The sequence below is a fragment of the Anomaloglossus baeobatrachus genome, chromosome 3 (genome assembly GCF_048569485.1).
Source record: "Anomaloglossus baeobatrachus isolate aAnoBae1 chromosome 3, aAnoBae1.hap1, whole genome shotgun sequence".
NCBI lineage: Eukaryota > Metazoa > Chordata > Amphibia > Anura > Aromobatidae > Anomaloglossus > Anomaloglossus baeobatrachus.
The window spans coordinates 619,326,574-619,345,836 of record NC_134355.1 but is presented as its reverse complement, the minus strand read 5'-3'; the positions used below and the strand labels follow the sequence as shown (position 1 = coordinate 619,345,836).

Here is a 19,263-nt window from a genome sequence, read left to right as displayed (position 1 = left end):
TTCAGGGTGCAGAGCATTAGGGTGGAACAGACTTCACGTTGTATCACCAGAATCTGCAGGACAGAGGGATTGCATGTCCCTCTGACCACCACGAGATCCCGGAGCACAGTTCCACATAGGGTCCCGAGTCATGATTACAGTCAAGCCCCACAGCAGCGCCGCGTCACCTACACACGGTACAGGAGCTAACACTACACAAACCGGGGTCCCAAGCAGCATCAGGCCACGGGGATCCATCTGTAAAGGCGCAAGAAGGAAGGGCCCATCGACCACCATACCGGTTCTAACCTCCAACGGATCTGGGATCGGCTGCGGCCCATCACGGCTGGAACCACAGTAGCTGATTCAGCCTTTTGATTGCCGTCGCCCCGCGCTTCGGCGCCAATGGCCACTACTCTCCTCATCATCCTCCCCAGGGCCCCGCTCCACCTGTGGGGAGCAGAACCATCCTTGCTGCAACACCATCCGCCCCGGAGGACAGCGACAGCAGCGGCGGCTAATCCCTGACCACGTACCACAGGTGGCGTCATAAGACTATCATCCTCATCATTCCCCCACCATCATCCAAATCCCCTTTTATTGTACACCTCGGGGCCACGAACCCGGGCAGGGCCACCTGTGACATCCCCCTGACCCGACATCACTGGCCCGGAGACGAGTAACATTTAACCCCTGCCCCGTGGGTGCTACGGATGGACAGAGGGACGGATGGACAGAGGGACGGATGGACAGAGGGACGGATGGACAGAGGGACGGATGGACAGAGGGACGGATGGACAGAGGGACGGATGGACAGAGGGACGGATGGACAGAGGGACGGATGGACAGAGGGACGGATGGACAGAGGGACGGATGGACAGAGGGACGGATGGACAGAGGGACGGATGGACAGAGGGACGGATGGACAGAGGGACGGATGGACAGAGGGACGGATGGACAGAGGGACGGATGGACAGAGGGACGGATGGACAGAGGGACGGATGGACAGAGGGACGGATGGACAGAGGGACGGATGGACAGAGGGACGGATGGACAGAGGGACGGATGGACAGAGGGACGGGATCACAGCAGGGGGTGGGGTCATAGAAGGTGGGGGGAGTCACAGCAGGTGGGGGGGTCACAGCAGGTGGGGGGGTCACAGCAGGTTGGGGGGAGTCACAGCAGGTGGGGGGGTCACAGCAGGTTGGGGGGGTCACAGCAGATGGAGGAAGGTGGGAGGGGGGCAGCAGATGAGGGAGGGGGGTAGCAGATGAGGGAGGGGGGCAGCGGCTGATGGGGGAGAGCGCTGGCAGATGGAGGGGACGCAGCAGATGGGTTCAGTGCTGCTGGATCAGGGGCAGTGACTGCTACAGCCAGCAGCGGATGGTTGGGGGCTGGGGCAATGGCAATGGCAGTGGCTGAAAAGGGACAGTGTCTTTTAAACTTACCGATCGCTCCCCTCAACTTCCACAGACGCCGGAGTGAAGCTAAGGGGAGCGATCACCGGCCCCAGATCCACAGTGATTGGAGAAATCGGTCACAAGGCCGGTCTCTCCAATCAGAGCTGGGGGCGGGTGAAACTGAGGTCACCCAGCTCCAGCCAATGATCGGTTCTACAGCTGCACTGAACATGGCTGGATTTTAATGTTTTAGTCTTTTTCAATGGCTGAAACATTACAGTGGCTGTGATTGGCTGAGCGGCGTTCGTCAGCCAATCACAGCCTCCTTAGGTCCGGGGAGGACACATCACCCCTCCTGAGGTCAGGCAGAGGGCCCCTCCTCCCCGAATCTAAGATATTTGCAAAGCAATCGCAGCCACTGGGGCCGCGATCTCGCCATGACGTACTGGGTACGTCATGGGTCCTTAAGTACCAGGGAGCTATGACGTACCCAGTACGTCATAGGTCGCTAAGGGGTTAACACGTTTTCAGGCTCCAGGGGCCCGCTCCCGCTTGGCGCCCTTGTGCGACTGCAGGTGCTGTCAGTGCAACGTCCCCGCCCCCTGCCCATGGGGCCCGGTGAGCAGAGGAATGAAAGGGGAGGAGCCCGAGCTATCAGCGTGTCCGGGCCCCGCCTCCTGCTCACTGCACAACCAGCCCGCCCTGCGAAATGTACTGTCAACGCCCCCTGCCCCTGGGGCCCGGTGAGCAGAGGAATGAAAGTGGAGGGACCTGCCAGCGTGTCTGGGCCCCCCCTCCTGCGTCCTGCTCACCGGGTCCAGTACAGGAGTCCCAGTAGTAATGCCCTGATGGCAGACCTGGTTATTGCTGATGCACCTCTATTATTATAGAACATTTACTTTGGATGACAAGTGCTGCAGTGTAAAGCATGGAGAAGTAGGAAAATAATGACCTGCATGTAAATTCTGCTTCCATCTTTTAAAGGGAATCTGTTAGCAGGTTTTTCTACCTTATCTGAGAGCAGTTCTGAATCCAACAATGTATCACTTATAGAGTGGAGCGAGTACCTAACTATTCGTTCTTGCTATACTCATAACAAGTACTGTCTAATACTCGCGTATTTGTTCCGAATAGTGTGTGCCATGCAAGTCAATGGGGAATCCTCGCAATTTAAGGAGTAACCCGAATGCTGTACTATTCATGTGAGTAGCAAATAGTGCGGCATTCAGGTTACTCGTTACTTTGCGAGTTTTCCCCATTGACTTGCATTGCACACACTATTCAGAATAAATACGCGAGTATTAGACAGTACTCGTTATGAGTATGAGTGCGAATAGTTAGGTACTCCCTCAACTCTAATCATTTAGATTATTAGGTGCAGCCGTTCTAACACCGAGTTTTTAGATTTAGCAGTGTAGCAGAGCTGAGAGAGCTGTCCCGCCCACACCAGGCTCTTTTTAAAGACTGCATTGACAGTGATGTGTCAATCAGAGGAGGGGGTGTGCCAGACTACCGTGCGTGTGACATTGTAGTCCAGCAATGATAAGGGTCCTGCTGCTTAAACAAACATTACAAATAAACAGATCGGACCTTGACAACTCAGGCATCCCTGAATTCTCTGTATTAACCCTTGCAGCATGCTGTCTTCAACTTACATAGCAAAAACCTGTTGACAGATTCCCTTTAACCCCTTCACGACCATGGACGGATCTTTCCGTCATGGATCGTGTCCCGGTAAGCCCCGCCCCCTGCCGAGGGCAGGTGGCGTGGATCGGCACACATATCAGCTGTTTTCAACAGCTGACATGTGTGCCTACATGTTCCGAGTGGAATTGCATTCCACCCGGAACATTAACCCCTTAGATCTCGCTGCCAAAGTCTGGCAGCGAGATCTATATGCGTGCGGCCATGTTTTCTACTTACCGCCGCCCCCTCCGGACGTCACGTGAGTGATCACGTGACGTTCGGTGGTTGCCATCTTAGCACAGGGTCATGTGATGACGCCTGCTGCTAAGAAGTTTCACTTTCCTTTTTCCTCGGCACGGAGCAGAGGAAAAAAGAAAGTGACTATTTCTGCTGTTTACAGCGGTATAGCTGTGATCAACAGATAGCGATTCGGATTGCTGATCGCTATAGCCCCTTAGGGGGACTAGTAAAATAAAATAAAAAAAAAAGTAAAAAAAAAGTTTTAAAAAATTAAAAAAAAAACAAAAAACCTAAAAGTTCAAATTACCCCCCCTTTACCCCCCATTGAAAATTAAAGGGTTAAAAAAAATAAATATACACATATTTGGTATCGCCGCGTTCAGAAATGCCCGATCTATCAAAATATAAAATCAATTAATCTGATTGGTAAACGGCGTAGTGGCAAAAAAATTCCAAACGCCAAAATTACGTTTTTTGGTCGCCGCAAGTTTTACGCAAAATGCAATAACAGGCGATCAAAACGTAGCATCTGCGCAAAAATGCTACCATTAGAAACATCAGCTCGAGACGCAAAAAATAAGCTGTCACTGAGCCATAGATCCCAAAAAATGAGAACGCTACGGGTTTTGGAAAATGGCGCAAAACGTGCGCCACTTTTATTGGACAAGCTTGTGAATTTTTTTTAACCCCTTAGATACAAGTAAACCTATACATGTTTGGTGTCTACAAACTCGCACCGACCTCAGGCATCATACCCACACATCAGTTTTACCATATAGTGGACACCGTGAATAAAAGATCCCAAAAACTATTGTGCCATCACACTTTTTTTGCAATTTTTCCACACTTGGAATTTTTTTGCTGCTTTCCAGTACACCATATGGTAAAACTTATGGTTTCATTTAAAAGTACAACTTGTCCCGCAAAAAACAAGCCCTCATATGGCAAGATTGACGGAAAAATAAAAAAAGTTACGGCTCTCGGAAGAAGGGGAGCAAAAAATAAAAACGGAAAGTGCCCCGGGGCTGAAGGGGTTAATAGATAAGATTGCTGAGCAGTGGTCACTCTTACCTTACCCACGGAGAACTAAAAAATTTCCGAGACTTGAGTCGCGAACATTTGCACAAAGGGCAGAAACTCTCAGCTAGAAATGATAGAGAATCTGGTTTTGTGAGATGCATTAAAATCTCATAAGTTACAGCTGGAAACTTCCAGAAGTCGTGTATAAATCCTTGCAGTGGTTGTCACTGCACCACTATATTTCGCAGGCTGATACCATTGGTAATTATTTGCTAATGAAGTCATATTTGTAGCAAAGGCGGATTTTTCAACTAGATGTTATTATTGTTTTATGTTGCTTTTATGCTCCGATTTTATATTTTTGTTTTTACCAACTTAATTCGTTATTATGTGTTGACAATTGTAGATTGAGCTCATCGACCGGGTGGACGACATATACAGGAACACGTCCTGGGATTCTCAGTGGAAGGGATATGGGGTCCAGATAGAACAGGTATGTTGTGTCCGGCCGTGGTAACGATCTCTACCCATGGTGGTGTCTGAATCGCAGGACTGCGTAGAAATAGGACAATCTACAATATAAAGCCTCATACAGACAACTATGCATCAGCCATAATACAGCTCTCATTGAAGTCTATGGAGCTTCACTATACATCTGTATAGCACGGATTTCATTATGCAGTAAGGGACCAAATGGTGATGAGGTATAACCAGGCGTAAGGAATGCCCCGCGTCCGTATGCTCACCAGAAAGGGTTAAATTAAGAACACAATCCCTATGGTTGCATGGGTAATAATGCTGCTGCTGCCAATTCCTATCCAGCAATGAATGCCCTCGGAAGAAATATGTTCAGGGGAGTCAATGGGAGCTCTGGAGGCTAGTTTTCGGCCACACTGCCAATTCTCAAAATGGCAATACCCAGTCACAATACTATATTGCCTCCCGTCAACTCCCACCTCTGATTTCCTCATGGCTTACCTAATTGTTTCCAAAGTGTGGAAGGTATTCAGGCCTAGAAGCAGAAGCATTGCTCGTCAGCGAGAATATTATCCCTATAATACAGGGTTTGTATTGTGTACAATATGTGTTGCCATCCAGAGTCCGTACATATGGCTGTGTGCATGATGCCTACCTGTTCTCAGAAAGGATAATACTTTTTTTCCACAAGTTACTGATAGGTACTATGTGTGGCCTTATATGTGGTTTTTATATATAAAGTGTGTCGCCCTGGACTAGCCAGGTAGTCACAGATAGCGCCCCGCACAACACCTGTCCCCTAATAAGGTGTCACCAGCCAACCAGTAAAACCCTAGTCACCCCTCTCAGGGCTTGATGTTCACACCAGGGGGGGGAGCCAGGCGGTTGGACACGCCCACCGAGGAGTTCAGAGAGCCTGAGGCGGGAAAACGCCAGATGGAGTTAGTGGAGGTGAAGTGAGTGGAAGCAGGCCGGTGCCCAGGTCTGCGGCAGTCTGACAGGTGCCAGGGTTAGAGCCCGGGCACCTTTGGCTAGGAGGCAAGCGGTGGCCATAGACTGCAGGAGCCGGGAAGACAGCTCGGTGGAACCTTGGTGGACCGGGACAGGGTAGTGGCCCGCCAGTACCGACCCGGGGAACCGACTCGGAAACCGGAGCACAAAGGGGGGTACTCAGACCCTGAAACGAGGTCCAGAAGCCACTGGACCGAGTTAATTAACTGATTGCGGTCTGGACTATAGGTCCTTTCCCACCCAAAGTCCTGACTGAAGACAACAGCCCAACGAGGGGGATAGAAAGCCACCGCACAGGCAGAGAGATCCCATGGGCCAGCATCTGCGGGCAAAAGGGCTCTCCCGACATTCACAAAGCCGGGAAGCGGACTCCCGTCGCTGAAGCTCAGGCAGTCCACAGATACACAACACGGAAAAAGGGCAGAGACCACCAACCAGGTGGGGGACCCGACGCAGCTGGCTGCGGGCACCGACCACCATCAACTTGGTTTACCAGAGACTTGTGTGTGTTACTAATCGTGAGTACAACAGTGCCCTCCGGCCGCGCACCTCCCTGCACCGCCCAACCACACAACACCCAACGGATCCCGGGGCCATCATCCCTGCCCACGGGAGGGGTTAACATCTTGCTGCGCAACATCTCCCCCTGGTGCCCAGTAAACGCAGCGGTGGTGTCCACCTTCACCACAACCCGTGGGTGGCGTCACGAACTTAAACACGGCTCCGGCCGTACACCTACGTCCCCCTAAAGCGCCAGCCCCTGTTTCAGATCGAAGTGGACCATGGGACCCCGGGTCCGGAGACGCTCGAGCCACCACCCGGCGAGTCCGGATCCGAGCGGCTCGGTTGCCGCCGAGCACGGGGCGGTACACATCGACTCTCCTGGCGTCACAAACAGGATACTTACCCATTCACTTACCTAGTGAAGTGCGCCTTGAAGTGAAGTCAGCGGTGATCCGTTGCGAAATTTTTAGAATCCGCCATCTTGTCGCCATCTTTTGGCGTGAAGATTCCCGCCAGAGTCTTCTTCCCTGCAGAAAGGGCGCGAAAGCTGAAGCCCCGCCCCCTGGGAACACGGCCGTGCAGCAAGGCCGGAAGTCGCAAAGTGAAACTGACCGGCCGAAGAAGGGAGTGCCACGAAAAGACCAAGGGGGGGGGGGGGCGGGAGAAGATTCTGTGCCATGTGACGGAGCGGATAAAGGGCTGGGACTCCAGGACCCTGCCACCCTTTTGGTTCCTGGATCCCGAGAGAGCGACATGGCTGACCCGTCCGGCAAGCCTGAAGTCCCGGAGCCCGCGCCTGGAACAGCAGCGTGGGTGGAAGCCCGGACGACGCTGATGTGCCGCCGTCTGCAGGCCCAGGTGCACTTCTTAATGGAGCGGTGGGTGGCCGAGATGGAGGAAATAGCTGCGGCCGTACGAGTACGTGAAATGGAGGCAATCTTGGAGGAGCGGGTAAGCGACGCACGCCCCTATGTCCCCAAGGGACCGGCTGACGCGGCTGAGGGACCCGGTCTGCCCCACCCTCTATCTTGCCTCCCTCGCCACCCGTACTGGTTGCCGCTGCCCCCCCCGCTCTGTCCGCTGCCCCCGACACCGGCAGCGGAGCCCGTCCTATCCGCCCGTGAGGACCCACCTGTAGAAGCAGCCCGCGGACGGCCAATCATCCAACCAGCGCCAATCCCGCTCCCGTGGAAGAGTGGCCCCCGGAGAGTGCCCGGACCAGGAGTGAACCCGCCAGTCCCGGAGGAAACCGTGTCCCAGCTACCCAAGGCCCCGGCAGTCCGCCCGGCTGAGATGGAGGTGGACGCCGATCGGAAGTGGGCCCAGCAGGCGAAGCTGGCCGCTCCCAAAACCCAGGCCTCGGCTGAGGCGTCGCGGGGTTGCCACTGCAAGGTAGCTGAGCAGGCCACGACACAGCGGGGCTCCCCAACGCAGAAGGTACCGATCGTAGCCGGAACAGGGGAGCTCCGGCTGGGCCCGACCCCGCGCAGAGTGACCCGGAGCAGGCAGACGCTCCGTACTGGGAGCGGCAGCAGAAGCAGCTGGGCCGGGAGATTGCGGCCCGAGAAAAGAAGAAGGCGGAGGTGCTGGCCTGGACCATCCAAGAGAAGGAGAACCTCTACAGCGCCACCTATCGGGTGCGGGGCCCGACCTTTGAGGGCCAGGTTCGGCAGTTTGACCCCCGCCGTGGATGGGGGTTCATCTTTGAGCCGGGCCTGGAAGCGGAAATATTTGTGTCTCGGAGGGACGTGCCCGCATCTTCCCGTGGCTCATCCCGACCGGGACCTGAAGCCCGGAGAGCTGATGAGCTACACCCGGCATTGCGGGGAGAGGGGATGGTTCGCTCTCGACGTAAAGAGGAGGGTGAGCCGCAGCGTCCAGAGGTGCCCCCAGTCCCCTCCCCCGCCGCACAGTCCTGAGGAGTACGAAGAGGAGTACGTGTGACTTTTGTTTTGGCCCCCGTTATTGCCCGTTTTAAATGAACATGGCCGAGAACTTGCAGGCCACCCAATAACTTTTGGGTTTCTAAATAGTCCCGGACCAACCTTCCAGGTCCTACAGTCTCCGAAGAGGCTGGCTGGAGGAAGGGCCTGCGGCAGAGGAGGCCGAGGTCCCGTCACCATAGAAACCGGTGACTACCCTCCAGGTCAGGGGTCCCCTGGACGTGGGGCCTCTGAGAGACTGCTGGGTAAGGAACTTATTACCCGGCCCGTATGGGCAATACCCGGACCTGAACCCGATTCCTGGACTGGGGAAAAGGGGTGCTAACCTAGTTTTTAGAGGCAGCATCAGGGCTAGGTTTGCTTGGGTGGGCAAATGAAAGGACCCGGTCCCGTCCCGTTCCCGGTTATTAAAAATGTTTTATTTGCAACATTCAAGTATAATGCCTCCCGTCAAGGGATGAAACAAAAGCTTTCGTAATTGTAAATATGTTGGTATACTTGTATACATGTTCTCTTTTATCTTTTGCAGTTCAGAAAAATAAACGGTGGTGGTCGGACAGCCCGCGGATGGTCTGTAGTTAACCAAGGGGGAGTGTGTCGCCCTGGACTAGCCAGGTAGTCACAGATAGCGCCCCTCACAACACCTGTCCCCTAATAAGGTGTCACCAGCCAACCAGTAAAACCCTAGTCACCCCTCTCAGGGCTTGATGTTCACACCAGGGGGCGGAGCCAGGTGGTTGGCCACGCCCACCGAGGAGTTCAGAGAGCCTGAGGCGGGAAAACGCCAGATGGAGTTAGTGGAGGTGAAGTGAGTGGAAGCAGGCCGGTGCCCAGGTCTGCGGCAATCTGACAGGTGCCAGGGTTGGAGCCCGGACACCTTTGGCTAGGAGGCAAGTGGTGGCCTCAGCCTGCAGGAGTCGGGAAGATGGCTCGGTGGAACCGTGGTGGACCGAGACAGGGTAGTGGCCCGCTGGTACCGACCCGGGGAACCGACTCGGAAACCGGAGCACAAAGGGGGGTACTCAGACCCTGAAACGAGGTCCAGAAGCCACTGGACCGAGTTAATTAACTGATTGCGGTCTGGACTATAGGTCCTTTCCCACCCAAAGTCCCGTTCCCACGGGCCAGCGTCTGCGGGCAAAAGGGCTCTCCCGACATTCAGAAAGCCGGGGAGCGGACTCCCGTCGCTGAAGCGCAGGCAGTCCACAGATACACAACACGGTGCAGGAAAAAGGCAGAGACCACCAATCGGGTGGGGGACCCGACGCAGCCAGCTGCGGGCACCGACCACCATCAACTTAGTTTACCAGAGACTTGTGTGTGTTACTAATCGTGAGTACAACAGTGCCCTCCGGCCGCGCACCTCCCTGCACCGCCCAACCACACAACACCCAACAGGTCCCGGGGCCATCATCCCTGCCCACGGGAGGGGTTGACATGTTGCTGCGCAACATCTCCCCCGAGTGCCAGTAAATACAGCGGTGGTGTCCACCTTCACCATAACCCGTGGGTGGCATCACGAACTCTAACACGGCTCCGGCCGTACACCTACGTCCCCCTAAAGCGCCAGCCCCCTTTCAGATCGAAGTGGACCACGGGGCCCCCGGGTCCGGAGACGCTCGAGCCATCACCCGGCGAGTCCAGATCCGAGAGTCTGAACTTTGAAGCTCCAACATAAATCAGTATGTCCGGTGGGATCTTTCTTTCTACAGTCGGTCTTCTCAAGCATCCAGCGACATGATGTCATACAGCAGATGTTCTACAGGGGTCTCACATTGGTAGGATCCTTGTTGCTGGGAATCCTATTTAATAATTTATGGATCACTGATGATTCATATGTTTATTGCAAAAAGGATGAAGAATAACCTCTTATTTGCACTGAAGGACAAACCTGATGGATTCTGTATGCACTTAGTTGGAGAGAGATTGGGGCATATGAGTCTCTTCCTCCTTTATCATATTGCAGCAGATGAGTCTTTGCACAATATCTAAATAGACTTTCATCATGGGACATACAGTATATATCTATATATATAATTGCCTTAGTGTCTCTGTCTGTCTGTCTTGCTCCAAAATGACGTCAATACAGTGACAACCGTCGCATTGACTGCTCAGATCGGCCTGGCCCCACCCCGCCGCACAAATTGGCCGCTCGGCTAGGCCCCGCCCCCTCACGCATTGGACGCTCGGCATCTCCCGCCCCCCGCACGCATTTCCCGAACCCACACGGAGCCCCGACTCCCTGGTGACTGCTGCAGCCCCGGGAGCCCACACCGGCAACCCAGCCGAGACATACCCTTGCGTGTGCCGGAGCCGGCGTATGCTGGTAACCATGGTACACATTGGGTAACCATGGAAACCACTTTGCTTAATTACTCGATTGTGTACCATGGTTACCAGCGTATGCCGGCTCCCTGCCCATTCAGATCGTTGGTCTCCCGCTGTCAAACACGCCGATGCGTGCTGCACAGCAGGAGACCAACAAACAAAAAATGAACCAGCACTGTCGCTTTGAATAGTTACCTGATGTGTACCATGGTTACTAGCTTACCCCGGTTCCCGGCACACGTGTGCCGGAGCACGCTGGTAACCATGGTACACATCGGGTAACTATGGAAACCGCTTAAAATAGTTACCCGGGCCCCGCCCCCACACACTTTGCCCGCTTGGCCATGCCCCCCACACACTTTACCCGCTCTGCCACGCCCCCACACACTTTGAGCACTCGACCACGCCCCCTCACACTTTGCCCGCTCGGCCACGCCCCCTACACACTGCCCGCTCGGTCACGCCCCCCACACACTGCCCGCTTGGCCACACCCCCTACACACTCTGCCCGCTCGGCCACGCCCCCACACACATTGGGCACCTATACACCTCCCCCCCCAGACTACTCCACTTATTAGACACCTCCCCCCCAGGACTACTCCACTTATTAGACACCTCCCCCCAGGACTACTCCACCTATTATACTCCTCCCCCCCAGGACTACTCCACCTATTAGACTCCTATCCCTCCCAGGACGACTACTCCTATTATTCTCCTCTCCCCTCAGGACTACTCCTTCTATTATCCTCCTCTCCCTCCAGGACTATTCCTCCTATTATCCTCCTCTCCCTCCAGGACTACTCCTTCTATTATCCTCCTCTCCCTCCAGGACTACTCCTCCTATTATTCTCCTCTCCCCTCAGGACTACTCCTTCTATTATCCTCCTCTCCCTCCAGGACTATTCCTCCTATTATCCTCCTCTCCCTCCAGGACTACTCCTTCTATTATCCTCCTCTCCCTCCAGGACTACTCCTTCTATTATCCTCCTCTCCCTCCAGGACTACTCCTCCTATTATTCTTCTCTCCCTCCAGGACTACTCCTCCTATTATACTCCTCTCTTCTCAGGACTACTCCTCCTATTATACTCCTCTCCCCCCAGGACTACTCCTCCTATTATATTTCTCTCCCCAGGACTCCTCCTCCTATTATACTCCTCTCCCCCAGGACTACTCCTCCTATTATACTCCTCTCCCCCCAGGACTACTACTCCTATTATACTCCTCTGCCCCCAGGACTACTCCTCCTATTATACTCCTCTCTCCCCCAGGACTACTCCTCCTATTATCCTCCTCACCTCCAGGACTACTCCTCCTATTATCCTCCTCTCCCCCCAGGACTACTCCTCCTATTATCCTCCTCTCTCCCCAGGACTACTCCTTCTTTTATACTCCTCTCTTCTCAGGACTACTCCTCCTATTATACTCCTCTCTTTTCAGGACTACTCCTCCTATTATACTCCTCTCCCCCCAGGACTACTCCTCCTATTATACTCCTCTCTCCCACAGGACTACTCCTCCTATTATCCTCCTCACCTCCAGGACTACTCCTCCTATTATCCTACTCTCCCTCCAGGACTACTCCTCCCATTATACTCCTCTCCCCAGGACTCCTCCTCCTATTATCCTCCTCACCTCCAAGACTACTCCTCCTATTATCCTCCTCTCCCCCCAGGACTACTCCTCCTATTATCCTCCTCTCCCCCCAGGACTACTCCTCCTATTATCCTCCTCTCTCCCCAGGACTACTCCTCCTTTTATACTCCTCTCTCCCCAGGACTACTCCTCCTATTATACTCCTCTCTCCCACAGGACTACTCCTCCTATTATCCTCCTCTCTCCCCAGGACTACTCCTCCTATTATACTCCTCTCTCCCCAGGACTACTCCTCCTATTATACTCCTCTCACCCCAGGACTACTCCTCCTATTATCCTCCTCTCCTCCCAGGACAACTCCTTCTATTATCCTCCTCTCCCCCCAGGACTCCTCCTCCTATTATCCTCCTCTCTCCCCAGGACTACTCCTCCTATTATACTCCTCTCTCCCCAGGACTACTCCTCCTATTATCCTCCTCTCCTCCCAGGACTTCTCCTCCTATTATCCTCCTCTCTCCCCAGGACTACTCCTCCCATTATACTCCTCTCTCCCCAGGACTACTCCTCCTATTATCCTCCTCTCCCCCCAGGACTCCTCCTCCTATTATCCTCCTCTCTCCCCAGGACTACTCCTCCTATTATACTCCTCTCTCCCCAGGACTACTCCTCCTATTATCCTCCTCTCCTCCCAGGACTTCTCCTCCTATTATCCTCCTCTCTCCCCAGGACTACTCCTCCTATTATACTCCTCTCTCCCCAGGACTACTCCTCCAACACGCACACTGCAGAAAACATACCTCCCCCCAAAACACACACACACACAACCACACAAACCGCGCAACGCACACACACAACGCTGCAGACACGCAGCGGTCCACAAACAATGCAACACACACAACGCAACAAACACCCCCCCCCCCACACCCAGACAACACCCAGAACATTTACAGTGCCGTACACAAATACTTGGAAACTGCCCACAACAACATTTATATACATATAACAAAAATCATACATTAACTACACAATAAATTCTAGAATACCCGATGCGTTCCCAGGCCATCTTCTTGTGTGTGTGTGTGTGTGTGTGTGTGTGTGTGTGTGTGTGTAAATATATATATATATATTAATATATATATATATATATATATATATATATATATATATATATATATATATAATATATATATATATATATATGTATGTATATATATATGTATATATATATATATATATATATATATATATATATATAATATATATATATACATATATATATAATATATATGGGAGGACTTGTACTGTGTCTTCATGCTGAATCCAAGCCTAAATTAAACCCCCTCCCCCACAAAATAAACCCTGAATTGATAACCTTATATGTGTATCGTGCCTAAAGAGGAACTCCGGAAAAAATGGACCTGCTAATTAACTATTACCTAAACTTTAGGAGATCTGCACCCTTCCTGCCAGTTCTATAGGGTTATTCTAATCATTTTAACTCATCGCCTATCAGTGGGGGTCATCATTAGGACCTTTCACCCATCCCTAGGACAAGGGAATCCCCGTTGGAATGATCTGGCATAGCGCCATTTATTTTCTGTGCGGCTCCCTACTTTTCAGAGCCTCATTTTCCGGTTCCGAGGGGTCCAACAGTTAGGATAACATTTAAAGGGAATCTGTCAGATCCTCTGTGCCCTCAAACCCAGCAGGATTCATGTCTGTCTGCCCAAATTCATTGCGTAACCAGCCGTGTCTAATGTTTATTCACTTATTAGGCCTGTGACTAGTCAATGGGGTGTTAGTGCCCCGACTAGTCAGCAATCTTTCCATGTTATCACACCCCATCTGGGTGTGATAAAATGATTTGCACGAGTCGGCGTTACCGCCACCTCCAGGAAATCTCACGTATGCACGTGGCTTTGTTCACTCACCCGGCTTCAGCGAGACGCCCTGCACATGATTGAAAGAACAGATTCTACGCTTCTGATCATACGCAGTGCGCCTCTCCTGAAGCCGGGACACGTACACCCCTCTTCAATGGTTCAATGTGAGTGAGCAAAGATGCGCTCTTGCTCGATATTTCCAGGCGCTGGTGGTAGCACTGGCTGGTGGAAATCATGTTACCTTTTATGGCCATATTTTATTCACAACAGAACATAGAGCACAGATCAGAAGCTGATTTAGACATTTTTCCATTTAATTTGAAAAATTTAACTAGTTTTAGAATTTGATGGCATCAACACATATCAACGTAGTTGGCACAGAGTTAACAAAAGGTGGAAAAGTAAGTGATATTAATGAAAAACACGTGGAGGGTCAATTTTCAACTAAGTCACCAAACTGTATATGAAAAGAGCATGTTAGAGAGGCAGAGTCTCTCAGAAGCAAAGATGGTCAGAGGTTCACCAATCTGTGGACAACTGCAGCTATAAATCATAGAACAATTTCTGAAAAATGTTCCTCAATGTAAAATTGCAAAGACTTTAAATATCCCACCAGCTATAGTACATAATATCACAAGATTCAGAGATTCTGCAGAAATCCATGTGCACAAGGGACAAGAATGACAGTCAGCATGGATGCTCATGAAGATCTCAGATGATACTGCTTTAGGTTTCCTTCACACATCTGTGGAATTAAAAAAAAAAATAAAAATGCATATTTAGCATGGTCCGTTTTGGATGTCCGTATAACCAGTAATGGAAACAAACACATGAAGCTGAAATGAATGGGTTGTTTTTAGATGTAAAAGATGTGCAAAGCCAAAAATGCTAGCTAGATAACCAATGCAAAAAAGGGTAACAATGGAAATTCTGCGGAGTCTTAGGCGGGCTTTGCACACTACAACATCGCAGGTGCGATGTCGGTGGGGTCAAATTGAAAATGACGTACTTCCGGCATCGCATGCGACATCGTAGTGTGTAAAGGTTCGATGATACGATTAACGAGCGCAAAAGTGTCGTAATCGTATCATCGGTGCAGCGTCGGCGTAATCCATAATTACGCTGACGCGACGGTCCGATGTTGTTTCTCGCTCCTGCGGCAGTGCACATCACTGTGTGTGAAGTCGCAGGAACGAGGAACATCTCCTACCGGCGTCACCGTGGCTCCCGTAGGATATGCGGAAGGAAGGAGGTGGGCGGGATGTTTACATCCCACTCATCTCCGCCCCTCTGCTCCTATTGACTGCCTGCCATGTGACACCGCAGTGACGCCGCACGACCCGCCCCCTTAATAAGGAGGCGGGTCGCCGGCCAGAGCGACGGTCGCAGGGCAGGTGAGTGCATGTGAAGCTGGCGTAGCGATAATTATTTAGTTGAGTGCGGGTCTTGGTGTCCGAGATGCGCAGGATTAATGTCTTTATTGCAGTGTTTTCCATTTGTACATTTTCGTTTCTTTCCTGACTTCTTGATCCAGGCCGGGATGATTTCGAGCCACCATGACTACCAGTTTACTGCACCAGTTGTGATAGTGGTGGAGTGATTATCAGACGTAATTGCTTACGACGATCACTGTCTGCTGCACCATGCGGTGTTTATTCAGAGCCCGCAGCAGAGGAGCCTGGGCACAGATGGCACAGCAGAAACGGGTGATGATGTTGGCACAAAATAATGAGCTGCAGAGCAGAAGGCTGGGATCATGAGGTGACTGAATGACAATATTCCTAGGAAGAGGCAAGATGAGCAGACATTAAGATGGGAGGGAGGGGGACGACAGGAAAGCTGAGCAATCTGGAGTATGTACTGACTGCAGAACATTTAGCAATAAAGCTACCCAATGTGAAGCCTTGAAACGCGATGTACTTATGTATGTGCCATGCCAATTACTGCATTTTTATATTATAATTTTGCTTTATTATCCCTTTACTACCTAGATCATTGTTCACAAGGAACCAGAAAACGTGACCGGGTCCAAACTGCACTATAACATGGCCAAAAACTACCCGAACGAGAACAAAGACGCCTGGGATGTGAAGCAGCTGCTGGAGGTGAGCGGGCACGGGGCACATGTGTCATCAGAATTCATTACTGTGTATCCCATACTGTACAGGGCCCGTCAGATTAGCATGGATTTTTTTGTTTTGCAATGACCATTGTTACTTGAAAATATTGTAACTCGAGACCGTAAGTCTATGATAGACTTTTCACTGGTCCCGAGGGCCCCAAATGTCAACCCAAAAATAAGAAAAAAAAAAATAAGTCTGAAGAATATTGGGCAGCTAAAACTAATACAGGTGAATGGAGGCAAAAATATCGTCACAGACTGTTACGTCACTTTTTGTGCATTGGATGGGAGGGTCCTCTTCAGGTCTTTGTTCACTCAAGCAGTTGTACAAAAAATAGTGGTGTTTACCTCACAATGTGTCACATGAGAAAGTGTTGTAGGGAATATATAAGAAATGTGGCACAAGTGGCGAGCAGGATGGGACAAGTAGCATAGGGAGACAGCAGTCAGTTAATACAGGCAGATGTCTGTAGAGTCCATGTAGGACAGGTAGAGCGCAGTGTACAGTACATTTAGGATAGAGACAGCAGTACAGTACATTTAGGACAGGTAGAGAGCAGTACAGTACATGTAGGACAGGTAGAGAGCAGTACAGTACATGTAGGACAGGTAGAGAGCAGTACAGTACATGTAGGACAGGTAGAGAGCAGTACAGTACATGTAGGACAGGTAGAGAGCAGTACAGTACATGTAGGACAGGTAGAGAGCAGTACAGTACATTTAGGACCGGTAGAGAGCAGTACAGTACATGTAGGACAGGTAGAGAGCAGTACAGTACATGTAGGACAGGTAGAGAGCAGTACAGTACATGTAGGACAGGTAGAGAGCAGTACAGTACATGTAGGACAGGTAGAGAGCAGTACAGTACATGTAGGACAGGTAGAGTACAGTACATGTAGGACAGGTAGAGAGCAGTACAGTACATGTAGGATAGAGACAGCAGTACAGTAAATTTAGGACAGGTAGAGAGCAGTACAGTACATGTAGGACAGGTAGAGAGCAGTACAGTACATGTAGGACAGGTAGATAGTAGTACAGTACATGTAGGACAGGTTGACAGCAGTACAGTACATTTAGGACAGGTTGAGAGCAGTACAGTACATGTAGGACAGGTAGAGAGCAGTACAGTACATTTAGGATAGGTAGATAGTAGTAAGTACATTTAGGACAGGTAGAGAGCAGTACAGTACATGTAGGACAGGTAGAGAGCAGTACAGTACATGTAGGACAGGTAGAGAGCAGTACAGTACATTTAGGACAGGTAGAGAGCAGTACAGTACATGTAGGACAGGTAGAGAGCAGTACAGTACATGTAGGACAGGTAGAGAGCAGTACAGTACATGTAGGACAGGTAGAGAGCAGTACAGTACATGTAGGACCGGTAGAGAGCAGTACAGTACATGTAGGACAGGTAGAGAGCAGTACAGTACATGTAGGACAGGTAGAGAGCAGTACAGTACATGTAGGACAGGTAGAGAGCAGTACAGTACATGTAGGACAGGTAGAGAGCAGTACAGTACATGTAGGACAGGTAGAGAGCAGTACAGTACATGTAGGACAGGTAGAGAGCAGTACAGTACATGTAGGACAGGTAGAGAGCAGTACAGTACATGTAGGACAGGTAGAGAGCAGTACAGTACATGTAGGACAGGTAGAGAGCAGTACAGTACATGTAGGACAGGTAGAGAGCAGTACAGTACATGTAGGACAGGTAGAGAGCAGTACAGTACATGTAGGACAGGTAGAGAGCAGTACAGTACATGTAGGACAGGTAGAGAGCAGTACAGTACATGTAGGACAGGTAGAGAGCAGTACAGTACATGTAGGACAGGTAGAGAGCAGTACAGTACATGTAGGACAGGTAGAGAGCAGTACAGAATATTTAGGACAGGTAGACAATAGTACTGTACATTTAAGACAGAGAGCAGTACATTATATGTAGAGAACAGTACATGTAGTACAGAGAGAGCAGTACAGTATATGTAGGACAGGTAGAGGGCAGTACAATACATCTAGTACAGGTAGTGAGCAGAGTAGTGTATGTAGAACAGGTAGAGAGCAATTCTGTATAGGTTGAGGGCAGCACAGTACAGGTAGAGGACTGTTCAGTACACGTAGAGAGCAATGTAGTACATATAGATTGCAGTGCATATAGTAGAGCGGGGCAGTACAGGCAGGCAGCTGCACAATACATGCAGTACAGGTAGGCAACTTTACAGTACAGTACATGCAGTACGGATAGGCAGCTGCACAGTACAGTACATGCAGTACAGGTAGGCAGCTGCACAGTACAGTACATGCAGTACAGGTAGGCAGCTGCACAGTACAGTACATGCAGTACAAGTAGGCAGCTGTACAGTACATGCAGTACAGGTAGGCAGCTGCACAGTACAATACATGCAGTACAGGTAGGCAGCTGCACAGTACAGTACATGCAGTACAGGTAGGCAGCTGCACAGTACAATACATGCAGTACAGGTAGGCAGCTGCACAGTACAGAACATGCAGTACAGGTAGGCAGCTGCACAGTACAATACATGCAGTACAGGTAGGCAGCTGCACAGTGCAGTACAGGTAGACAGCTGCATAGTGCAGTATATGCAGTACAGGTAGGCAGCTACACAGAGCAGTACATGCAGTACAGGTAGGCAGCTACACAGAGCAGTACATGCAGTACAGGTAGGCAGCTACACAGTACAATACATGTAGTACAGGTGGGCAGCTGCACAGTGCCGTACATGCAGTACAGGTAGGCAGCTGCACAGTGCAGTATATGCAGTACAGGCAGGCAGCTGCACAGTACAGTACATGCAGTACAGGTAGGCAGCTGCACAGTACGGTACATGCAGTACAGGCAGGCAGCTGCACACTACAGTACATGCAGTACAGGTAGGCAGCTGCACAGTACAGTACATGCAGTACAGGTAGGCAGCTGCACAGTACAGTACATGCAGTACAGGTAGGCAGCTACACAGTACAATACATGCAGTACAGGTAGGCAGCTGCACAGTACAGTACATGCAGTACAGGTAGGCAGCTGCACAGTACAGTACATGCAGTACAGGTAGGCAGCTGC

The 19,263-nt window shown here is 51.0% G+C and overlaps 1 protein-coding gene across 1 annotated transcript in view; it reads left to right on the top strand.

The window, feature by feature from the left end:
* The window catches only part of ADAM17 (ADAM metallopeptidase domain 17), a 145,274-nt gene that overhangs the window by 93,335 nt on the left and 32,676 nt on the right, over positions 1 to 19,263 (top strand). Inside the window, exons 8-9 of the mRNA XM_075341098.1 lie at positions 4,732 to 4,818; positions 16,057 to 16,170. Of these exons, the coding sequence (XP_075197213.1) occupies positions 4,732 to 4,818; positions 16,057 to 16,170 (201 nt within the window). The remainder of the gene's footprint in view (positions 1 to 4,731; positions 4,819 to 16,056; positions 16,171 to 19,263) is intronic.